Source organism: Artemia franciscana, chromosome 5 (genome assembly GCF_032884065.1).
Source record: "Artemia franciscana chromosome 5, ASM3288406v1, whole genome shotgun sequence".
NCBI classification, from domain to species: domain Eukaryota; kingdom Metazoa; phylum Arthropoda; class Branchiopoda; order Anostraca; family Artemiidae; genus Artemia; species Artemia franciscana.
This window is the reverse complement of record NC_088867.1, coordinates 59770077-59796514: the sequence shown is the minus strand read 5'-3', so window position 1 is coordinate 59796514 and position 26438 is coordinate 59770077. Positions and strand designations below refer to the sequence as shown.

The window sequence follows — 26438 nt, the reverse complement described above, 5'->3', positions numbered from 1 at the left end:
TTTTTGGCGGAAAACACCGGAAATCCTGATTTTAAAAAAGAAGTTCGATTTTTTTTCAAAAATCTTTGATTTCGATATTTAGTATATTTTAAACGTTGAATACCATAGCAACTAAATAAGAAGACATGTACGTCTTCTTATATGCAAAAATGAGCTGTAGACCAAGAAGCAAAAGCTTATGTATCGAACGATTTTAAGGATGCTCATTAACCGCGGTAAATAGTACTGCCTTAATACGTGTAAAAATTAAAATAATACGGGTACAGAGCTTCAAGATTACTTCATACACGCAAAACTTATGTCAGAAACTTCCCAATTACGCGTTAAAGTTGCAAATAATAACTTAGAATGATCGTAAAGCATCTGTAAATGTGATTTAGGAGCGCATATATTTATTATCCTTGATATATAGTTGCATGTGTAACTCCGCAACTATGTACCAAGGGTCACGGTTGCTGCAACACTCCACGAGGGGGTGGCACCATCTATTAAGTTATTTATTGTTGTAGTTCTTTACTAGCTCTTTAGAGGCTAGTAATTCAGAGTCATAGTTAAAGTTGAACGTTGAGATCGTAGATATCATAGATGGCTATGACAATCATTTTTAGTATTTTATCTTTGGATGAATATATATAAAAGAATTTCTCACTTTATTATTCCATCTCGCCACTTAGTATACTGGAAAAAAGCACTAAGAAGCTGGTGCTCGATTAAAAGCTTTTTTGGGTTATAAGCTTCTGTACGTACACATATACATACATATACACAGGTTACACGGTATATGGATACACAGGTTGTGTATATGTATATATACATATATACAGTGACACTATTGTCGCAGTTGTTAAGAAAAGGAATTGCGCCCAACAATATAGAATAGAACATATTTATTCACTACAATAGCTGGAGCTATCATCAGCATGTCAATGTAAAAAAAAGGGAAAAAAAAGAAGCAAAACAAGGACTAAGATCAAAGAACAAATAAAAAAAAAGTTTAAAGCAGCAAGTGTTGCTTCAAGAGATTAAATGAGCCATAAATAAAATTTATATATTTCCAGACTCAGGCTACACGGTTCATGATTATAATAGTGACCGTATATTATACAGACTACATTAATTAAAAATATAAATGGATATAAAATGCTTTATAAAAAGTAAGTCATTTACGCATCAAAGTCAGGTATGCCCAACATTCAAAAGTTCAAAAGTTTTAAAAACATACAATGGCCAAACCCTGAAATAAACCATATCAAAGATTAAATATATATACTTTCTAAAGTGAATCTATTAAAATTCCGAGTAAAACAAGGGACAATTGATTTACGATATCTCTCAGTACTAGAGACTGGGTAATTCATTAATTGTGGACATTTATATATTGGAGTCTAGTGTCTGGTCCTTCAATGGGGGGCTCTCAAGGTTGGGTAGTAGACTACGATGAGTTGGAGAATTAAACAATTTAGTCCAAATCGACGTCACCTCATCTGAATTCAAGTTGAGTTGAATCAGTACATCATTATATGATGAATATTTGTGACCAAGTATAACGTACTCTCTCAAGTCTATCTGATTGATCTTTCGTCAATCACGGATGCCAAGATGTATGTGCATACTCAAAAGAACTTCTAACGTAGTTACAGTAATGTGTCTTGTGTACAATTCGGTCAGTCGGTCTATGCTCAAATTTCAAAGCTAATCTTTACGACCGACCAATCAGAGTGAAGATACATAGCTGATTATTCTGTCAATAGAAGAGATAGAAGAGCTTAGAATATAATTTTTTTTGTCTGTATGCTGAATCTAACAAAATATACTAATATATTGCATTAATAGAAAATAATTAGGAGCAACCCAATAAATTTTCTTGATGTCTAACCAAAGATGTTATAACAAGGAATTGCTGTTATGTTGGGGCAATGATGGGTGGGGGGGAATCTCTATTCACTTTAGACTATTAAAAAGGGCATTAGCTTATATCTCTTTGGCTTACACCTTAAAAAAGTTTTTAATCGAGAAACAGCTTCTCAGTGCTTCTTTCTAGTATACCAAGTAGCGAGATGGAATAATAAAGTGAGGAATTCTCTTATATATAGTCATCCAAAGATAAAATACTAAAAATGATTATCAGAGCCATCTATGGTATCTACGATCTCAATGTTCAACTTTAACTATGTCTGAATTACTAGCCTCTAAAGAGCTACTAAAGAACAACACCAATAAAGATCTAAATAGATGGTGCACCCCGTGGAGTGTTGCAGCAACCGTGGGCCATGGTACATAGTTGCGGAGCAACACATGTAACTATATATCACGGGTAATAGTTATGTACGCTCCTAAATCACATTTAGAGATGCTAATTTTGTTGGAAGGAATTTTAACTAGATTATTTTCGTTAATCATTATCGTAACAAATTAGTGGTGACATAAGCTTTACTCACCAAATTCTTGCTATTTTGATGTTCAGATTCTGCGTGTACACATGTAGTCACAATAATGTCGTCTTTGTTGACAAAAATAGAATTAGGATTGAAAATATAAAGTTTTTACCTTATTAGAAATATTTCTATATGAAAAGTCTGATATCGATGTACAGCATAATTTTGTGATGCATCGATGCTGCGTATCGATGGGACTTAAACAGACAAATTCCTGCACACTTAGGATTCTGGCGCAGACGCGAATGGGAAAAGAAATGGTAGGAATCTCCAGTGGCAAACTTCAACGAAAGATTAATATAGTATGACGTATAAAGGCGCAGTATAACTTGTTTTACGCTTGCCAGGACGCTTTTGACGCTTATAAAAGTCGCAAAAAGATCGCGCACGCTATGACAAAAGACAAAATGTTGTAGGAGGCATAGCAACACACTATGACTAATTTCAAGCATCGTTTGAAATGTTTTTTATTTTACTTGCAAGGATTACACTGAAGAGGTTATGTGGACATCAGACGTTATACGCAAAAATATATATGCAGGAATAGCTGAAATCAGTGTGAATTAAAGCATTGTATTTCAACATATTTTAAGCTTAACAAGATAACCTCAAGACTGACTTTTGAATAACCTCAAGACTGACAAATATATTAGAAATATTTCTTTTTAGGAGAGAAGGTGGAATTGTTCAATTTCTGGAAGAAGCTCTTAAAGCGACTGAAGGTGGTAAGACCCCTCCGGCAGTAACCACTATTTTAAATGCTACGTTGTCTCTGCTTCGATGGTCTCAGAGCGTTTATAGATCATTATCGCCACATAAAATGGTTTGATATACCTTGTTATACCATATCTACTTTGTAAGTTAAATTAAGAGTGTTATCATTATTTCTGATGCATCTAGAAAAAAGCAAGCTTGACTAATTGGGAATTAGTTGGAGACAGTGTGTTTCCAATACACTTAGAAACAAGCATATTACAGATCGGATGTTACCAAGGGCAGTAGCTTATAGTATAATGTTTTATGCTTTACCAGTTAAAAATTATTGGAATGTTTTCCAGCGTTTTTGAGAGAAAAGGGAGGATATTTTTTTTTTCAATTTTCTTAGTCGTGCTTGGGAGGGTTGTGACAGTAAAAGATTGTCAAGTTAAATTAATATTCCTCGAACTGTTTATGCTCCAGTACGGTGCAAAACATTTGTCTGATGTCTTAACAAGACCGTGCTAAAATTAATTGAAGTCTTGTCTTAAAATTTAGAGCTTAGTTACTAATTAAAACATACAGTAAGATGCCAAAATATGCAGTAAGTAAATTTGAACGCCTTGGTTATGATTACTTCCCACATAAGATTAATGCGACAACCCTTACAAAAGGTTGTTCAGACTAGGTATAAGGCAGGACGCCCCCATTCCATCTCTATGTAAAGGTATGATCCCTGCTACTATTTCGGTTCTACCAATCACTTGTCTCAGTACATAGTCGCCTGAGTTCAACATCACAGCACAAAGCTGTATCAGTTTCTTGGGTATATTCACCTTAACGATTGCCACTCCTTGGGTGCCTTGCGACAGGCAGGCTCCTTAGAGTCTCCATGCGAATCTATTGTCATAATATTTAATAAAATCAAAAACATTCTTATACCTACTCTGAAGAACCTGGGAATGACGCATGGACGGATAACAGATAGACATATCTATTAACAAATGAACTAACATCATTTTTATACAATCCTAATAAAAGGGAGGGATTAATGCCAGAATTGCCCCTCACTCAATTGGACTATCTGTCTTGGCTTTTTCTACAATTAGCCATGACTTGATGCCCACAACTATTCCATTTTAATTTGAAAATCAATGGATTTTTGATTTTTGAAACTATATTTACCTTAACGATTGCCACTCCTTGGTGCCTTACGACAGGCAGGCTCCTTAGAGTCTCCAGGCGAATCTATTGTCATAATTTTTACTGGTCTTGTTTTTAAAAAAGGTGTGCCATCAGGAACGTATCCGGGATTTTTGTTCGAGGGGGACTTTACAAAACGTAAAACAATATGTTTACATATATCTTTACTGCCTTTTCACAAAGTTCGAGGTGGGGTAAAACTCTTTCTTTTGCGGACCTCTATTGCCCGATACGGCCCTGTGCACCATGAGGCAAAAAAAAACTTGGTTCAGGAAAGGTGGCTTGGTGAATTTATGATCATAGGCAGTGCAATAGCATAGAAAACGTTAAATAGCATAGCATATGATCATAGGCAGCGCAATAAGTAAAGAGCGAAATGGGCACAGTTTACTATTCATTTATTTTGTTTTTATTTTTTAGACGAGGGAATTTCGTATAGAAGGAGTTGTCGTAGAAGCTTTAAAAGCGGCTCATTCCACTGAAAGTTGGAAGAGTTAATGCCCTTTCTAATAGAATAAAGTGAATAGAGGGCAAATCCCTCCCCCACGCCCATCATTTAGAAAGCTATTTTGTTCAGCGTAGTTAAAAGGTCTGGAAATTAGTTCTTTGAGGATGACAACCCCCACAGCCCTCAGAGCAAGGGTTGTGAGTTATGTCGTGGGGGCATACAAGGTTTTTATAGAAATAGTGGTCGTATAAACCTCAAAGGGAGCTCATCGGATTGTTAATCAGAAGTTCTAGTGCCTTTTTTAAGAGTCAAAGCTATTGGAGGGTAGTTACCCCCTCCCCCACTCCCACAATTTTCTCGAAGTAAATCAAGTCCAAATTTTGAGATAGCTGATTTATTCGGTGTAGTTAAAAGGTCCAGCAATTATGCCTTTGAAGATTAGCCCCCTCCCCTACAGAGCCCTCAGGGCAAGGGTAAGTTATGCCCCGGGGGTATATAAGGTTTTTATGGAAAGGGTGGTCGTATAAACTTCAGAGGGGGCTCATTAGATGGGAAATTGGAAGGTCTAGTGCTCTTTTTAACTTGTCGAAAGTGATTGGAGGACAACCAGACCTCCAATCACGAAGGAGTGTATCTTTAGAATGAATTTGAATTAAGCTTGAATTTTCAAAAAAATGGTTAAAGGGGAAAATCAATTGACCAAAATATAATATGTGCATGCTTCTACTAATGCTACTGCCGCTTTTACTTTTACTACTGCTGCTACTTCAACTACTACCTATATTGTAACTACTTGTAAGGCTAAGAGCATTAAGATGAAAATCACAGAAGTTATGAATATACAGGTTATCTAAAAAAAAAAAAATATCTCGGCAATGTCGTAGCAATGGCTAATTGTATTAAGTTGAATCTTCCAGGACTTGATAAAAATGATGTTCAAATCACCAAAAGGCAACACATATATTATTAGTACTAGCACTACAGTTACTGTGACTAATGATGCTAAGGGTATCGAGGTTAAACTTTTAAAGAAGGTTCAGGGGGAGTATCAATTAAACGAAAAGCTTTGTGCGTGCAGGTTTTCAAAACGGTATATAAGAATTGTCATAGGCAGCTGTGAAATGAAATATCATTGAATCTTTTAAAGGAGCTAATTCGATTCAAGATTAAAAGTTTTATCGTCCTTTTTAAGAGTAAAAAGATATTTTAGATAGGCTAAAAAGAGAAAAAGACATTGGCTCCTCCCAAGCCTATTCATTTTCCAAATACCTCCAGTCAAAATTTTGAGACAGCCAGTTCGTTCAGCATAGTAGAACAGTCCGGCAGCTATGTCTCTAGGGATATTGGGTATGTCAACCCCCACAACTATAGAATTAGTCCATTTTGCTTTAAAATTAAATGTTGCTTTAAAGCTACTTCAAAAGGCATTATGTGTATTGTTGCCAATAAGAAACCTCAGCAATATATCTAATTTCAAATTCTTGTGACTATTATTGTTACTGCTTCTGCTCTTATAATTTAAATAAATCAAAAGTGCCTAAGTGCATCCAGTTTGTCAAAGAGATTAGATAGAATTTTTTTGGGGGTGATATTAAGTTTTACTTTTCAGGCCAACTTGAGGAGGTATAAACTTAAATTAACCACAATTTGTTTCAAGATTAAGAATTGTTGATAAAGTTTCTCTAACATATGCATGGAAAGTCAAACTGTGGTTTCTTAAAAGAAATAAAACCCGAAAAGATGTAAAATATTTTTCATAAAAATGACTTTGTCGATAAAAACGAACAGAAATTAATTTAACATAATTTGCACTTTACTGAAAAAAAATGCATGTGCAATGTTTTCCCTTCTTTCATTTTAATAAATAAAAATTATTAAAACTTCAAGCAATAAATATTGATATATATATATATATATATATATATATATATATATATATATATATATATATATATATATATATATATATATATATATATATATATATATATACATTTATATTTATATTTATATATAATGCGTTTATCACTTACACATTTCTTATTTTGTAGCTGCCTTTAGACATGATGATTTCAACATTTTCCACAACAAAGGATTGGTCTTCTTCTTGTATTCGATGTATTGCATGGCATCCACAATGCAAAAAAATTGCTGTAGGCTTTTCTGATGATTCAGTCCGAATTTATGGTCTTCAGTATATAGTGCCTATGCTCAAACACCGACGACAGAAGAATATTGGAGCTATAGCTTGGAGGTAAGAATTTTCTTTTTGGATTAAAAAAAAATGTTAAAAATAAAAATAAAACATTGTTTGCCTCCAGGACCCATCGAAGTTGTGTTCACACCTGAAAACTGCTATTTTTAATTAGATGATTTCTTTTTAATTAGATCATTATTATGAATTTTTTTGGCCTGTATCTCACTTTTGTCAGCGTTGCCATGCTGGGCCGAAATAAATATGAAAAAATGATTTGTTAAATTCGACATTTTTTTCGTCATTAAAATGTCAAATGTTTATAATCTGATGATTTTCAAGGAAAACCTTCAGGGAAAAGCTACACTTCCTTAGGTTTTTCTGTGTTATGAGTTTTAGCTCTTTTTTTGCTGATTTCTTACTCAGGTTTCTTTCTTAAATCGGGTTTTCGGTACTCCCCAGAACTGCACAACTATATGTGTAGGTAAATCTGATTTCCCGGTTTTTCCCCATTTTAATATATATACTGTTGCGTAAGAATCCGTTTAATCAAATCAAACAATCAGATATCATTTTCTCAGTCTTTGATAATTTAAAGGTTACTGATGGTATTTTTGAGTTTCTTGGATCATGCTCTGATAATATCCAAATTTCCTTCAGAGAGTCTTTAAAAGAAAGTTGTCATACGCGAAGCTGAATGGAGTATCAGCAATTTTGTACAATTTCACAAAAGAGCGAAAATAAAGCTAATATAAATGTTTTGGCTGGAATCATGTTTTTTCTATAATTGAATTTTAATTTTTGTAATTTATAATTTTTAACTGAAGGAACATGAAAGAAATGTAAAAAGTACGACTTTGAGTTACTTAAAAAGAAAATTCAATGGCTTTTCCCATTTGTTTTGCTCACAGATTTTTGGTAAGTGCAAATACCTTGAAGTGGAAGAAATGTGTTTTTTTAAGCTAAGAAATTTTTTAGCTTTAAAATTTTTACCAAACGTTGTAAAAGCCACAGAAGAGGATTTACGGTTTCCTAAACCAAAGATAGAATGTGTGACAAAATCGTAATGGGAAAGCAGATATAATTCTCTTTAGCTTTCTTTAGAATGGTTTTGTTTTTGATTATTTTTCCCGCTAACATTTGAATCAGGAAAATTTTATAAAAATAATGGCACTTGTCTGTTATAGCGCCTATGTATATAGAAACCATGTAGGACCGGTTTCTTCGTTAGTTTCTTTCAGCTTAGAGTGAGACAAGACAAAGAGAAGTGACAGAAAAGATGAGAAATATATAATTTTGGCTATATATTTACACATTAGGGGGGGGGGGGGTAAAGTATTTGGACATTGAAGGTAGAAAACGATTCTTACTTCATAATATGCAGAATAATTGTACCTAACACTTTTTGCATGCAGACCTGCTATACTTTACCCCCCCCTCCCTAATGTGCAAATATATTGCCCAAATTTGTTTCTAAAATGTTATATTTTCGTCATATTTTGCGATACTTCTTTAGGATTAGTCAGAGAAACAGGTTCTACTTAGCTTCTATTTACATAGGTGGTATAACATAGGCGCTATAATAGACAAGTACAAAGTAATAATGCTTAACCGAATAATGAGGTTTCGTTTCTATGGCACTTGGTATCTACCAAGCTACATACAGCGATCGCAAAATCTGCCGGTCTGTCGGTCTGTCTGTCCCGGTTTTGCTACTTTAGGCACTTCCAGGTAAGTTAGGACGATGAAATTTGTCAGGCGTATCAGGAACAAGACCAGATTAAATTAGAAATTGTCGTTTCTCCGATTCCACCATCTGGGGGTCGAATTTAATTCTGAAAAATTAGAAAAATTAGGTATTTTTAACTTACGAAGAAGTGATCGGATCTTAATGAAATTTGATGTTTGGAAAGATATCGTGTTTCAGAGCTCTTATTTTAAATCCCGACAGGATCCAGCGACATTGCGGGGAGTTGGGGGGGGGACCTAAGATCTTGGAAAACACTTCGATTGGAGGGATCGGGATGAAACCTGGTGGAAAAATAATCACAAGTCTTAGATACGTGATTGACATAACCGGAACGGACCCGCTCTGTTTGGGGGAGTTAGGGGGGGGATTAATTCTGAAAAATTAGAAAAAATGAGGTATTTTTAACTTACGAAGGAGTGATCGGATCTTACTGAAATTTGATATTTGTAAGGATGTCGTGTCTCAGAGCTCTTATTTTAAATTCTGGCCGGATCTGGTGACATTGGTGGGAACCTAAAATGTTGGAAAACGCTTAGAGTGGAGGGATCCGGATGAAACTTGATGGGAAAAATAAGCACAAGTCTTAGATACTAGATAGTCCTAGTACTAGGGGATTTGGGGGGGGGGGGTTAATTCTAAAAAATTAGAAAAAATGAGGTATTTTTAACTTACGAGAAGTGATCTTATCTTAATGAAATTTCATATTTAGAAGGACCTCGTAACTCAGATCTCTTATTTTAAATCCCGACCGGCATTAAGCTTCTGATTTTCCTTTTAAAGCAATCTATTGATTCTTAGAATTTTGCCAGAGCTTGGCTCTTGGCTCTTCCGACCTCGTCACAGGTGCCATACGAGCTCTTAGCTCTTGTTAAGCTTTATAATGCTTAGCCAAATTCTTAGCCGATTATCTGAATGATCGCTTTGAGGCTTCATAATGCTTAGCCGAATTGCCGAAATCTTGATGCTTAGCGATCAGCCGAAACCAGATAATTAGCCGAATAATGAGGCTTCATTCTGAGGCTTCATAATTTTTAGCCTAATGCTTAGCTGATTAGCCGAATAATAAAGCTTTGTTTTAAGGTTTCATGATGTTTAGTCGAAGGCTTAACCGATTAGCCAAAATCACAATGCTTAGCCGAATTATGAGGCTTCGCTTTGAGGCTTTAAAAAATCATGCCATATGGTCTTTGAGCCAAAGACCATTTTTGTCCCCATCAGTACCTATTTAAAAAAAAGGTATGAAATCCGCCCTTTGGTCTGCAAATTTGATGCGAGAATTCACAGCCACTAGAGAACTCAAGTGAAGGTAGCAACTCATTTTCGAAAATTTTCGACTCGTTTCGAAGATACGTCCTTCTTGTATTGGATATGCAATTGAAGCCCACTCAATAACAGTGGCCACATACATCAATCTGGATTCAGTAAAACGTTTTATCTATAACACTCAAGCTCTGGGTAGAGTCGCCAGTCCCTATGCCGCACTTAGTGACACTCGGATCTAGACCCTTTTTCTAAATGACCATATTTGCCTGAAAGTTGCTATTAGAGTTCAATTTTTAAGGGAGATAGGGATGAACGCAAAAGTTAGGGAGACTCGAGGTCTGAACCTCCCCCTCTCTGAGAAGTTAAAATTTCTTGAATTTCTGGGCACTTTCTTTTCACATTATCAAATAATTCGTTTTTTTTCTATCCCCCCCTCCATGAGTATTTTTTATTACTGTCTCCATTGTGAAGTTTTGTAAAGTCGAAGGGACATTTCATATCACCTCATTTTTTATTGAACTGTCTCTAAAATGCCTGCATAGATGTAGTTAATACTGTGTTCGTACTTAGACCCTACCATACAGTAATGACATCTGTTTTCTTTTATCGGCTTTAATGAATCTGAAACAAGGGGAAGTTCGATAAATGTTAGTAAGAGTTATTTTGAGTCTAGAACTTTATCACATCATATCTAGCTATTTTCACGAGAAAATTGTTACTAGCACTAATCAATGTTCCGATGTAAAATACCATGACACTGGTCCTACTGAAATGATCGTTTGAAAGTCTAGTTCACAGTCAGGGTGCTTAAGCTTCGTTCTTATTGGTCGAAAAGGCTTAAATTTCACAGCATGGAAGTAACTAGGAAATTTTAGGTTTTTGATAGCTATTAAGAGTAGTTGCTCGTGTAAAGAATGCTCTTATTATGTGGTTCCTTTTCTTTTGTAAAGTATTGGCCGTGCTTGCCGCAATTCAAATTTTGGCATTGTTGGTTGTTTGTCGCAGAGTTGAAGACAAAAGTCTGGGTTTTAAATTCTTCTTGCCATCAATGTATTGTCCTTCTTCGTCAATGGTGTATTTTCAACCAGTAAACTTGGACCTCTTTATCATTACCATTGTTGGGGCTTTAAAAATCCCCTTGAGATATCCTCTGACAAACGTCAACCCACTGCCTTTCTAGTTCTGCCTTTATGTGCCTATGTCTGTATTTTTACGTGGTTTAAATGTCTTTTTAATAGTTATTGAATTTTTTTGCGTCACTAAAGCCTCAGTAATAACCCTAAAATAAGAAGCTAAGCCGTGAGAAGTACTCGACCGGGTTAACTCCATATGTAGGGCCGTATCCAAGACTTTCTTTTGGAGATGCTTATTTTTGCTGGGGGGGAATATAAAAGATTGGTAATTTTTTACGAGTCAGACAAAAATTACAAGGGGGGGGGGGTCAAACTGGGTAGCCCCTTCCCCCACGAATAAGCCTACGGCTTTAGTAACAAACCATGCTTTTTTAAGGTATAATTCGAGTTGCGACGTTGCTATTGGCTGTCAGGGCTGTGTTCTGTTGTGGCGTCTGGATCCAAATACTGTTGCCGCGAAGCCGTCATCAAGTTTTCTCACTGTCATCAACCATCCGGCATCCACCGGCCCAATTGTTAGTCTATCTTGGAATCCAAAGGTAAGCCGTCAATTTTCTACGCATATAAATTAGTCAATATAAAAGTTATTTATATATAAGTCAGTCCTCATATCAAAGATTCAATTGACGAGTCTGGCCTTTTGGCGTGAACAAGAAGAAAGAGGAAACGATGAAAAACAAGTGTCTCAGAGATTTCTGGAAAACAAAATTGCGATGCGATCAAATTGCAGTGAGTGACGTTAGTGTGCCTTTTTTTTGGAGATCTTGCATTGGAAGTTTGAGAAACTTGGGTCTTGGATAGTTTTTGGTGCTATGATTAGCGACTCTGTATCATTAGTATATCAAAATTTTTCGTTTTCCCAACTAAAATTGAACAATCGATTCTGATGTTTAAAACATGTCACACATAACGATGGCAAGGGAAGTATGCAAGGGTGGGGGGGGGGATAGACGGTCCTAAACTAGACATGCAAAAGGAACAAATCTATTAAAGATGGGGAAAATGTAAAAATACAACAAGGAATAAAACGTCTTAAAGGTCTAAAATTTGGAATTTTAGAAATATGAAATTTTAGCCCAAAATAGAAAATTTTGCTTTTAGCAAAAGGAAATAAAGAAATTTAGAATGGAAAAGTATAAATACAACATGGAAAAAATATTTGAAATCTCACCTATAATGATCACCTATAATATATAAGGCTATAATGAAAAAAGGGTAGAGTTCAAGCAAGTATGAATAATGGAGGCCAAATATGAAGTCGAACCATTTAGGTCTTCACTCTTTTCTTCCGTTGATTAAATCGCAATGTCTTTTACATCCTTTCTTACATCCTCATTCCACCCTATTTGGGGAAGCCTGTTTTTCGCTTGACCCCTAGCTGCATTGCCAAAAACATAATTTTTGGTAAAACATGGCCGGTAAGTTTTGTTAATTGTTTTTTTTTGGTAATTTATGGACGTAATTTGTCGTAAACATATCATAATTTCAGTAAAACATAAATGACGCGAGCTGGATTGCAAAACAAAACATAATTTTTGGTAATACCTAACGGTTAATTTGTTGGTATTTATTTATTTTGGTAATTTTGGTAGTTTGTGGACGTAGATTTGGTAAACATAACATAATTTCAGTAAAACATTGGTGTAAAAATTTTCCTTTAAATTGAAATATATTAAATTAGGTGCTTCTATTTCAATTTCGTACATGTAACTTTCTCCTTTAGACTGATCAACTTGCATTTGGAACTTGCACAGATTCAACGTTGGCAGTTTGGGATACTCAATCGGAGAAAGAATTTTCGGTCCCAGCCGCTGGAAGTGGGGGTATTACTCAGCTTCACTGGTCTTGGGATGGACAGAAACTGGTTTCCACGTCTCCTTTGTTACCATTTAGGTAATTTATTTCTGTGTTTCCGTGTCATTTGGGATTTTTTTATTCTATGTTCTTTAGATTTTTTTTATTCTAATGTTTTCTGTTTTGGCTCTTGGGATGGATAGAAACTGGTTACCATTTCTTCGTTGCTCAGTGTTCCATTTGTCATAGCTGCTGCTTTGCTCTTGTTTAATCCATGTCTATATTCTATGCTCTTTAGATAGTTTTTTATTCTATTGTTTACCATTTTGGATGGAAGAAACGGGTTACATTTCTTCGTTGCTCAGTGTTCCATTTGTCATAGCTGCTGCTTTGCTCTTGTTTAATCCATTTCTGTATTCTATGCTCTTTAGATATTTTTTATTCTATTGTTTACTATTTTGGATGTTGGGATGGATAGAAACGCGTTACCATTTCTTCGTTGCTCAGTGTTCCATTTGTCATAGCTGTTGCGTTGCTCTGCTGCCGGTTAATTAGGAAAAAATAGAAAAAAAATGAAGTATTTTTAACTTAAGAACGGGTGAGGGATCTTAATGAAATTTGATACTTGGAAGGATATCGTGTCTCAGAGCTCTTATTTTAAATCCCGATCAGATCCGGTGACATTGGGGGGAGTTGGAGGGGGGAACCTAAAATCATGGAAAACGCTTAGAGTGGAGGGATCGGGATGAAACTTGGTAGAAAAATAAGCAGAAGTCCTAGATACGTGATTGACATAACAGGAACGGATCTGCTCTGTTTGGGGGAGCTGGGGGAGGGTTAATTCTGAAAAGTTAGAAAGAATGAGGTATTTTTAACTTACGAAGGAGTGATCGGATCTTAATGAAATTTCATATTAGGAAAACCTCGTAGCTCAGATCTCTTACTTTAGTTCCCGACCGGATCCAGAGTCATTCAGGGGTGGGGGAGTTGGGGGGAACCGGAAATCTTGGAAAACACTTAAAGCGGAGAGATCAGGATGAAACTTGGTGGGGAGAACAAAAACAAGCTCAAAGATACGTAATTAGAAAAAATGAGTTATTTTTAACTTACGAAGGAGTGATCGTATCTTAATGAAATTTCATATTTAGAAGGACCTCGTAAATAAGATCTCTCATTTTAAATCCCGACCGGATCCAGCGTCATTGGGGGAGGGGACCAGAAATCTTGGAAAACACTTAAAGCGGAGAGATTAGGATGAAACTTGGTGGGAGGAATAAAAACATGTCCAAGATACGTGACTGACATAATCGGACTGGATCCACCCTCTTTGGTGGAGTTGGGGGGAGTAAATCGGAAAAATTAGAAAAAATGAGGTATTTTTAACTTACGGACAGGTGATCGGATCTCAATGAAATTTGATATTTAGAAGGATATCGTGTCTCAAAGATCTTATTTGAAATCCCGATCAGATCCGGTGACATTGGGGGGAGTTGGAGGGGGGAACCTAAAATCATGGAAAACGCTTAGAGTGGAGGGATCGGGATGAAACTTGGTAGAAAAATAAGCAGAAGTCCTAGATACGTGATTGACATAACAGGAACGGATCTGCTCTGTTTGGGGGAGCTGGGGGGAGGGTTAATTCTGGAAAGTTAGAAAGAATGAGATATTTTTAACTTACAAAGGATTGATCGGATCTTAATGAAATTTCATATTAGGAAAACCTCGTAGCTCAGATCTCTTACTTTAGTTACCGACCGGATCCAGAGTCATTCAGGGGTGGGGGGAGTTGGGGGGAACCGGAAATCTTGGAAAACACTTAAAGCGGAGAGATCAGGATGAAACTTGGTGGGGAGATCAAAAACAAGCTCAAAGATACGTAATTAGAAAAAATGAGATATTTTTAACTTACGAAGGAGTGATCGTATCTTAATGAAATTTCATATTTAGAAGGACCTCGTAAATAAGATCTCTCATTTTAAATCCCGACCGGATCCAGTGTCATTGGGGGAGGGGACCAGAAATCTTGGAAAACACTTAAAGCGGAGAGATTAGGATGAAACTTGGTGGGAGGAATAAAAACATGTCCAAGATACGTGACTGACATAATCGGACTGGATCCACCCTCTTTGGTGGAGTTGGGGGGAGTAATTCGGAAAAATTAGAAAAAATGAGGTATTTGTAACTTACGAACGGGTGATCAGATCTTAATGAAATTTGATATTTAGAAGGATCTTGTGCTTTAGAGCTCTTATTTTAAATCCCGAACAGATCCGGTGGCATTGGGGGGAGTTGTAGGGGGAAACTGGAATTCTTGGAAAACATGAAAATTGAGGTATCTTTATCTTACGAATGGGCGATCGGATCTTAATGAAACTTGATATATAAAAGGATCATATGACTCAGATGCTCCATTTTCGATTCGAATCGGATCCGGGGACATGGGGGGCTGGAGGGGGGAAACAGAAATCTTGGAAAACGCTTAGAGTGGAGAGATCGGGATGAAACTTGATGGGAAGAATAAGCACAAGTTATAGATACGTGATTGACATACTTGGAACGGACCTGTTCACATTGGAGGAGCTGGGAGGTGTTGATTTGGAAAAATTAAAAAATTGAGGAATTTTTAACTTAAGAACGGGTGACCGGATCTTAATGAAATTTGATATTTAGAAGGAACTCAATTCTCAGAGCTCTTATTTCAAATCCCGACCAGATCTGTTGATATTGGGGGGATTTGAAGGTGGAAACCGAAAATCTTGGAAAACGCTTAGAGTAGAGAAATCGGGATGAAACCTGGTGGGAAGAATAAGCAAGTGTCGTAGATACGTGATTGACGTAACTGTACTGCATCCACTCTCTTTGGGGGAGTTTGGGGGTGGGGTTCAGTGCTTTGGCTAGTTTGGTGCTTCTGGACGTACTAGGACGACAGAAATTGGTAGGCGTGTCTGTGAGCTGCACAAATTGACTTGATAAATTCGTTTTTCCCGGTTAGACCATCTGGGGGGCTGAAGGGAGAGGAAAAAGTAGAAAAATGAGGTATCTATAACTTACGAGTGAGTGATCGGATCTTAATGAATTTCGGTATTTAGAAGGACCTCGTGACTCAGAGCTCTTATTTTAAATCCCGACCGGCATTAAGCCTCCGATTTTCCTTTTAAATCAATCTATTGATTCTTAGGATTTTGCTAGATCTCATACCATATGAGCTCTTGGCTCGCCCGGCCTCGTCACAAGTGCCATATGAGCTCTTAGCTCTTGTTATTCTAATGTTTACTGTTTTGGTTCTTGGGATGGAAGAAACGGACTACCATTTCTTCGTTGCTCAGTCTTCCATTTGTCATAGCTGCTGCGTTGCTCTTGTTTAATCCATTTCTGTATTCTATGCTCTTTAGATATTTTTTATTCTATTGTTTACTATTTTGGATGTAAGAAACGGGTTACCATTTCTCTGTTGCTCAGTGTTCCATTTGTCATAGCTGCTGTGTTGCTCTTGTTTAATCCATGTCTATATTCTATGCTCTTTAGATATTTTTTTATTCTATTGTTTTCTATTTTGGATGTTCGGATGGATAGAAACGCGTTACCATTTCTTCGTTGCTCAGTGTTCCATTTGTCATAGCTGTTGCGTTTCTCTTGTTTAATCCATTTCTGTATTCTATGCTCTTTAGATATTTTTTTTTTAGTGTTTGCTATTTTGGCTCTTGGGATGGATAGAAACGGATTGCCATTTCTTCGTTGCTCAATGCTCCATTTGTCATAGCTGTTACGTTTCTCTTGTTTAATCCATTTCTGTATAAAGAATTGCGATTATAACAGGCCCAGGTGTCCAAAGATTATACAACAATACAGGGGTGGACCCCCCTCCCCTGAGCCCGAGGATAAGGGTCTTAATTTATGCTTGGAGGGCATATAAGTTTTTTTTATGGAAGGGGTGGTGGTGTAAAATTTGAAGGTTCTTTCATTTGATTGGAAATTGAAACTATCAGTCTTTTGGTATTTTTTTTTTTATTCGATTGCTTGTTTTACTGTTGTCTAAGTATCGACAAAGACCACCATAATACACGCAAGGTAAAATAATGAGGAATTATTGTAAGAGGGAAAGGTTGTTCCTGGATGAATGTTTTGGCGTTATATCTAAGAGCCGTTGCCAGCAAAGCGTAGATAATTATAAAACATGATCTGCAATATAGTACGTGACCATTAAAACTAAAATCACTTCAAGGAAGTTCAACCAGGATTTTGTTTTGATGGCCACGTATGTTATTGTATGCTTTGTTTCATATTAATATGTGTTTTGCTGATGGCGGCTGTTGAATATAGATCGAAAAAGTAATTTAATTATATTTCCTGTTTCACTACTATTTACTGTTTCAGTTCTTAGCCTTTGACAACTTAGACTTAAGGGGAGGGGATAATTCACCAGTTTTTATCTCCTTCCCTGCCCAAAAAAGAAAGAAAAGGTAAATTTGTCTAATCTTTTGATTGGTCAGTCCAAGTCGTTAAGGTGGATCTGTCCATGTCTTAAAAATAAATCGATATTTTATTTTTTCTACTTTTCAGGATATTCGAATTTGAACCGATTCTAAAAAGTTGTGATTGGTCAGCCCAAGTTGTTAAGGTGGATCTGTCCGTGTCTTTAAAATGAATAGATAGTTCTATTTTTTATCCTTTTCAGGATATTCGAATTTGAACCGATTCTAAAAAGTGCCAAGTTTTGTGCAGAAGCCGGTAGAGTTCAATCAATAGCGTGGAGTCCATGTAATCAGCATATGATATTTGCCGACAGTGAAAATCCAAGATTGTTCGGACTGAGCTTCGGGAAAATTGAAGGAAGTTTTAGGAACTTTGCAACAAATCCTCTTGTTATAGCTGATACTGCGGAAGCAGCTCTACAAGGCCAGTCTGGTGATGAATTTAGGTACTTGGTTTTTTCTGCTTTTCTGCTGTCATAACTTTTTACAAGAAACGAGAAAACATCGAAAAAATATGATTAAAAAATAACCAATAAGACGAGGGTGATTTTCAACCAGTGGAAGGAAAATACAAAAGCAGATGTTTCGGCAAGGACCTCCACCAAGCCGTCCTCAGTGCTTAAACCAAAACAAGCAAAACAAGATTAACTATTTATAATGAACATCAACAAATCAGAACAAACACTGAAATAAACAAACCAAAAAACAAGCCAGAATATATAAAAGATTATTCTTAGCATGCTTCTTTCCGGAAGAAACATTGTTGTAGCCTACCCTACGAGCCTATTTTACCCTACCCTACTAGCTATACTATATATATAGCTGTACTAGCTATACGAGCTACCCTACCCTATTTTCGATATTGTAAATTTTTGCTTTGTTGGCCGCGATGGTACCGTAATAGTAAATTAGTGACCTTGCTGAGATGCCATCTCAAATAAATGGTCTTACTGATGTTTTATATATAAGCACCTTTAATTTTGTTTCTGTTTATAGCCACCTTTTGCATTTTTTTTTCCTTCCTGAAGTTGCCTGATTTATTTTCTTACTTATAGTATTTAATACTGTCTTCTATTTTTGTACTCCACATAATTGTTTTTGCTCTTAGTAGGTAACAAATTTATATTGGGCAAGTATTAATCTATTATAATTATATTATGATTATTTTATATATACTTATTATAATATGTTATAGTATAATTGTAATTATTAGATCGGGCAAGAATAAATTTAGTTTGTCTTTTGATCTGATTTTAATTAGTACGCTCATATAATCTTGGTTTAAAATGAGAAAGGATATTACTTGATTCTCTTTGTATTAAGTTATCATATATTGGATTATTGGATCTGATGTCTCTGTTTAAAGCGAGATCTCTTTTTTTTCTGTGACCTTACATTCCTATGTACTACTTTTCGTGGAAAGCTACAATGTAAGAAACATATTTTCTTTGCGGTAAAATTGCAAATGATCCGGGGAAAACAAACAGTTAATATATAAAAATAAATTTATCACAGATAAAATTGATTAGTAAATATGCATCATATAAATGAAAATTTACTTTTCAAGGTACTTTTGCCCACATACGTTGAAATATGTCATCATAAATGGGCTGTTGTTCCTAAAATTTTCTTCTCTAATAGATCGCTGTTATACCAGAGTCGTTCAGTTTTTTTTCAGTAAGTACTTTATGCAGGAATTTAAGCCTCAGTGGCGTCGTTGGAGGGTGGGGTCTAAAGGGGCATTTGCCCATCCCCCCAATAATTTGGATATACAAATTATTATATAGCTCATGCCCCTTGACTCTCTAGATGTGGACACCTCTTGTCCGTCCCCCCTCCAATAAAAATTCTGGAGCTACGCCCCTGGTAAGCCTGGATATATTTTTGTAGCGAACTTCATGAGAGGAAGTAAAGAGTCAATCTTGGAACAAATTAAAGTGGAGGAGGAGCGTTTGCTGTTAGGATAGGTTGTTAAAAGTAGTATTAATAGTTATACATTTCAAAATGGTTGCTATTACTAAACGTTTCGCTGTTATTTTGTGCCATGTAGACTATGTAGCAACTATGTAGATTGATTATGATATGCTTTTATTTATGACGTCCATCCTAAAAGACAAGGTAAAGAATGATACCATAGTTTTAGAGAAGCTAGGGAAGCAGTTGTGCATGACATGTTTGGGAAGTGTTAATCTACACCTTTACTGATGGCATTCGCCTGAAGTTTTAAATGAATTTTAAAATTAAATACATATTTCTTAGTTGTCTAATGATTCCAGGATTAACCCCCCTTTTTGGAGCCTGTACCAACATAGTGGCATGATTAAGGGAATCAGAGGCGGGCTTCACTTCATGTCCTCCAAGTACCAAGGTACCAAGGCTTAATATGGTAATTATAAAATTTAACAAAAGGTGACAATTTCCCCCTTTCAGTTGGATAACTTGGAGAAATAGTTCCGAGGAGAATGACGTTTAGCAAAATCTTTTCTTGCCATGGCTTTGTTTTGGAACAAGTAGGCAGGGATCTATTTCTAAACAAGATGGGGGGGGGGGACAAATTTGAAGACACTAAAAAAATAAATACATTAAAAATTAGTTTTAAGAAATTGTAGAAGAATCCTAAAACATCCGTGAACACGGTTTAAAGCTGCCAGCAATAGTCTCAGGTTTTTGTTTTTAAAATAAATTAGAAAATGCGAAAAGTCTTGCATATCTGGCCATTCTTTGGGCCGTTTGTTTCTGTCAATCAGTGATTTAAAGAGTTGGTGTGCTCACCAAGAACTTTTCACTCACTTGTGATTTAATAAATGGAATAGTGGAGACATTTTATAGAAAAAAAGAAATGCAAAAGTTTATCTGAATTGTGATTGGTAACTAAAAGAAAATTGATCTTGGAATGATATGTGGAATGGCCTCCCAGAAAAAAACTTATATATAGTGGCCTAAAAATGGACTTTCTGTGTTCTCCCCTCTCCTTTTTGGGATTGGGACTGTGTGCCTATGACAATGCAGTCACATAACTATTAAAACAAATACGTGATTAGTTCGATTATATTCAGGAATCGGGGCTGTGCGCCAATGACAATGCAGTCAGATAAATATTAAACCAAATATACAAGATTGGGTTGAATATATTCAGCTGGATTTTTCATTACAAATTTTCTCGAAAAAAAACGAAATAAACACTCACGGAAATGGAATAGTGGAGACATTTTAACAAGTAAATTGAAAAAAAAACATTTTGTTTTGAATCAAAATGGGAATCTAAAAGAAAATTGTTCTTAGAGTGATATTTGAAAGGGCCTCCCAAGAGAAACTTTATATATAATCATTATACACAAGGTTTTAAGGGGAGTTCATTTTTAGGCCATTATATTATAGTAATGGCCTAATCGTACATTTTCTCGAGAAATACTGAAATAAAATCGCGTGGAAATGGAAAAAACTTAGCAAATCAAACTTGTTTATACCAGATGTGCTCAGAATGAACTGAACTTTTGCCATGATATATTTACTGCTAATTGTGAAACATCTTAAGAACGGTCACCCTCAAAATGGTCCCACATACAATACATAGTTCCCTTTTTGTCTTCCACTTCTTGAAAGTGCCAGGGAGCGCATTATCTGGGATAAGTTATTTTTATTTGAACCCGTTATCACTTGCTTACGCTAGTTTTTTCCTGTTAGCAAATAAGTTATACTCCGTTGTAAAACGGTTTCGGTTTTCATTGGATTTCATCCCTTGTTGCTATTTTTTTTTTCAGAGTTGGCGGCCTAGTTCAGTCGATTGTGTGGAGTCGCAACGGTGACCGTTTGGCCGTTCTTTTCAAAGAAACGAAATGTGTAGCCATTTATAAAGTCAAAACTAAGCCAGTCCTTCTTCTGGAGCCACTGTAAGTCTCGTGTTTTTTGTTTATAGTTTTACTTTTTTGAATTCCTTTCTAAAAATCGTTTGAATTTTTTGGATATTAATGAGTTTCATTGGTCTGTTTTGGTGAATATTACGGTTGTCTTTCGCCGTTGTGCCTTCTTGTGAATATTTCGGCCGTATGACCTTCGTGTTAGTGTTTTGTTTGTATTTACAGTATTACTTTTCAGTAATTCACGATCATTTGGAACTTTGTTGTATCGTAATATGGCTTAGTTGTCTTTTTTGTGAATATTGCGGCCGTCGTATGTCATCATGCCGTCGTGTGAGTATTACGGCCGTCGTGTTATTCTCTTCTGTTTTGTTTACAGTTTTACTTTTTAGTACTCCTTTTCAATATCATTTGTATTTTTTTTTTGTATCTTAATAAGGTTCAGTGGTATTTTCTGTGAATTACGGCTATCGTGTGTCGTCATGCCGTCATGTAAATATTACATCCATCTTGTTAATCTCTTGTTGTTGTTTTTAGTTTTACTTTTTAGTACTCCTTTTCAGTATCATTTGTATTTTTTTTTTTGTATCTTAATAATGTTCAGTGGTATTTTCTGTGAATTACGGCTATCGTGTGTCGTCATGCCGTCATGTAAATATTACGGCCATTGTGTTAAATCTCTTGTTTTTGTTTGTAGTTTTACTTTTTAGTACTCCTTTTCAATATCATTTGTATTTTTTTTTGTATCTTAATAAGGTTCAGTGGTATTTTCTGTGAATTACGGCTATTGTGTGTCGTCATGCCGTCATGTAAATATTACATCCATCTTGTTAATCTCTTGTTGTTGTTTTTGGTTTTACTTTTTAGAACTCCTTCTCAATATCATTTGTATTTTTTTTTTTGTATCTTAATAAGGTTCAGTGGTCTTTTCTGTGAATTACGGCTATCGTGTGTCGTCATGCCGTCATGTAAATATTACGGCTATTGTGTTAAATCTCTTGTTTTTGTTTGTAGTTTTACTTTTTAGTACTCCTTTTCAATATCATTTGTATTTTTTTTTTTGTATCTTAATAAGGCTCAGTGGTATTTTCTGTGAATTACGGCTATCGTGTGTCGTCATGCCGTCATGTAAATATTACGGCCGTTTTGTTAATATCTTGTTTTTGTTTGTAGTTTTACTTTCTAGTACTCCTTTTCAATATCATTTGTATTTTTTTTTTGTATCTTAATAATGTTCAGTGGTATTTTCTGTGAATTACGGCTATCGTGTGTCGTCATGCCGTTATGTAAATATTACGGCCATTGTGTTAAATCTCTTTTTTTTTGTTTGTAGTTTTACTTTTTAGTACTCCTTTTCAATATCATTTGTATTTTTTTTTGTATCTTAATAAGGTTCAGTGGTATTTTCTGTGAATTACGGCTATCGTGTGTCGTCATGCCGTCATGTAAATATTACGGCCGTTTTGTTAACATCTTGTTTTTGTTTGTAGTTTTACTGTTTAGAACTCCTTTTCAATATCACTTGTATTTTTTTGTATCTTAATAAGGTTCAGTGGTATTTTCTGTGGATTACGGCTATTGTGTGTCGTCATGCCGTCATGTAAATATTACATCCATCTTGTTAATCTCTTGTTGTTGTTTTTGTTTTACTTTTTAGAACTCCTTTTCAATATCATTTGTATTTTTTTTTTGTATCTTAATAAGGTTCAGTGGTCTTTTCTGTGAATTACGGCTATCGTGTGTCGTCATGCCGTCATGTAAATATTACGGCTATTGTGTTAAATCTCTTGTTTTTGTTTGTAGTTTTACTTTTTAGTACTCCTTTTCAATATCATTTGTATTTTTTTGTATCTTAATAAGGTTCAGTGGTATTTTCTGTGAATTACGGCTATCGTGTGTCGTCATGCCGTCATGTAAATATTACGGCTATTGTGTTAAATCTCTTGTTTTTTTTTTGTAGGTTTAGTTTTTAGTACTCCTTTTCAATATCATTTGTATTTTTTTGTATCTTAATAAGGTTCAGTGGTCTTTTCTGTGAATTACGGCTATCGTGTGTCGTCATGCCGTCATGTAAATATTACGGCTATTGTGTTAAATCTCTTGTTTTTGTTTGTAGTTTTACTTTTTAGTACTCCTTTTCAATATCATTTGTATTTTTTTTTTTGTATCTTAATAAGGCTCAGTGGTATTTTCTGTGAATTACGGTTATCGTGTGTCGTCATGCCGTCATGTAAATATTACGGCCGTTTTGTTAATATCTTGTTTTTGTTTGTAGTTTTACTTTTTAGTACTCCTTTTCAATATCATTTGTATTTTTTTTTTGTATCTTAATAATGTTCAGTGGTATTTTCTGTGAATTACGGCTATCGTGTGTCGTCATGCCGTTATGTAAATATTACGGCCATTGTGTTAAGTCTCTTGTTTTTATTTGTAATTTTACTTTTTAGTACTCCTTTTCAATATCATTTGTATTTTTTTTGTATCTTAATAAGGTTCAGTGGTATTTTCTGTGAATTACGGCTATCGTGTGTCGTCATGCCGTCATGTAAATATTACGGCCGTTTTGTTAACATCTTGTTTTTGTTTGTAGTTTTACTGTTTAGAACTCCTTTTCAATATCACTTGTATTTTTTTGTATCTTAATAAGGTTCAGTGGTATTTTCTGTGGATTACGGCTATCGTGTGTCGTCATGCCGTTATGTAAATATTACGGCCATTGTGTTAAATCTCTTGTTTTTGTTTGTAGTTTTACTTTTTAGTACTCCTTTTCAATATCATTTGTATTTTTTTTTGTATCTTAATAAGGTTCAGTGGTATTTTCTGTGAATTACGGCTATCGTGTGTCGTCATGCCGTCATGTAAATATTACATCCATCGTGTTAATCTCTTGTTGTTGTTTTTAGTTTTACTTTTTAGAACTCCTTTTCAATATTATTTGTATTTTTTTGTATCTTAATAAGGTTCAGTGGTCTTTTCTGTGGATTACGGCTATCGTGTGTCGTCATGCCGTCATGTAAATATTACGGCCATTGTGTCAATCTTTTTTTTTTTTTTGTAGTTTTACTTTTTAGTACTCTTTTTCAATATCATTTGTATTTTTTTGTATCTTAATAAGGTTCAGTGGTCTTTTCTGTGTATTAAGGCTATCGTGTGTCGTCATGCCGTCATGTAAATATTACGGCCATTTTGTTAATCTCTTATTTTTGTTTGTAGTTTTACTTTTTAGTGCTCCTTTTCAATATCATTTGTATTTTTTTTTGTATCTTAATAAGGTTCAGTGGTCTTTTCTGTGAATTACGGCTATCGTGTGTCGTCATGCCGTCATGTAAACATTACGGCCGTTTTGTGAGTCTCTCCTTTTTGTTTGTAATTTTACTTTTTAGTACTCCTTTTCAATATCATTTGTATTTTTTTTTATCTTAATAAGGTTCAGTAGTCTTTTCTGTGAATTACGGCTATCGTGTGTCGTCATGCCGTGTGTCGTTATACCGTCATGTAAACATTACGGCCGTTTTGTGAGTCTCTCCTTTTGTTTGTAATTTTACTTTTTAGTACTCCTTTTCAATATCATTTGTATTTTTTTTTGTATCTTAATAAGGCTCAGTGGTATTTTCTGTGAATTACGGCTATCGTGTGTCGTCATGCCGTCATGTAAATATTACGGCCGTTTTGTTAATATCTTGTTTTTGTTTGTAGTTTTACTTTTTAGTACTCCTTTTCAATATCATTTGTATTTTTTTTGTATCTTAATAAGGTTCAGTAGTCTTTTCTGTGAATTACGGCTATCTTGTGTCATCATGCCGTCATGTAAATATTGCGACCATTTTGTTATTCTCTCCTTTTTGTTTGTAATTTTACTTTTTAGTACTCCTTTTCAATATCATTTGTTTTTTTTTTTGTATCTTAATAAGGTTCAGTGGTCTTTTCTGTGAATTACGGCTATCGTGTGTAGTCATGCCGTCATGTAAATATTGCGACCATTTTGTTAATCTCTTGTTTTTGTTTTTAGTTTTACTCCTTAGAACTCCTTTTCAATATCATTTGTATTTTTTGTATCTTAATAAGGTTCAGTGGTCTTTTCTGTGAATTACGGCTATCGTGTGTCGTCATGCCGTCATGTAAATATTGCGACCATTTTGTTAATCTCTCCTTTTTGTTTGTAATTTTACTTTTTAGTACTCCTTTTCAATATCATTTGTATTTTTTTTTTGTATCTCAATAAGGTTCAGTAGTCTTTTCTGTGAATTACGGCTATCGTGTTTCGTCATGCCGTCATGTAAATATTGCGACCATTTTGTTAATCTCTTGTTTTTGTTTGTAGTTTTACTTTTAGTACTCCTTTTCAAGATCATTTGGATTTTTTTTTGTATCTTAATAAGGTTCAGTGGTCTTTGCTGTGAGTATTACGACCGTTGTGTGTCGTTTGCAGAATTTTAATATGTCAAATTGCATATGGGTGAATTATTTCGCATGCTACGTTTTAGTGTTTCAGGTGAATTTTGGAATAGGGTTTGCCGATAAAATGAACGTAAACGACATCTGGCAAGGTTAGCCTGGGAAAGTACTGTACGACACCTATTTGTGTTTTCTCCGTTTTTATTTCCGGCAGAGATATCCAAAAGGCGTGGCCTCGTGACTAGCTTCGAAACCGCAAGCAGCTTTACAGGCTGTTATTGAGGAATTCTGCCCCCCAATGAACTTACAGCCTAGTCAGCGAATCCGCTTTGAACTGGATCTAAAGTTATTTTTTTTTTAACTGGGGTGGCTTGGTGCTGCAAGAAGTTGATTTATAACAGGTTAGGTGGAATCGAGTCAATATTTTTTTTCATACGTGGTTTTTAAGCCTCGTCAAATCGTCAAATCCTTGCAAATTATCCACTTTCTAATATTTATAAATAAATTTAAATATCACCCAAAAGGAAATATGAGACCTTTTTATATGTGGTGCATTCCCTGCAAATCATCCACTTTCTAATACTAACGTAAATACACTGTTACTTACGATTAATACACTGTATTATTGATTTCCTTGATTATTAAATTAACTTGTTTGTTCCTGTATTGTTGTAATTTTTTTCTGTATTCTGTATGATGGTTCCTATATGTTCTTACATGTAAGATGTATAAACTAGTGTCTAAGCATTGATGAATATTTTGTGTCCCCAGTAAAGTGCAAATGAAGCTCGAGCCTCC

At 35.2% G+C, this 26438-nt stretch overlaps 1 protein-coding gene across 4 annotated transcripts in view; it reads left to right on the top strand.

Annotated features, from left to right (window-relative positions):
- The window catches only part of LOC136027659 (aladin-like), a 53793-nt gene that overhangs the window by 15419 nt on the left and 11936 nt on the right, over positions 1-26438 (top strand). For all 4 annotated transcript variants that reach the window (XM_065705094.1, XM_065705098.1, XM_065705096.1 and 1 more), the window contains 6 exons: positions 3105-3258; positions 6834-7036; positions 11499-11661; positions 12846-13015; positions 17592-17834; positions 21150-21278. In XM_065705094.1, coding sequence (XP_065561166.1) covers positions 3105-3258; positions 6834-7036; positions 11499-11661; positions 12846-13015; positions 17592-17834; positions 21150-21278 — 1062 coding nt within the window. The remainder of the gene's footprint in view (positions 1-3104; positions 3259-6833; positions 7037-11498; positions 11662-12845; positions 13016-17591; positions 17835-21149; positions 21279-26438) is intronic.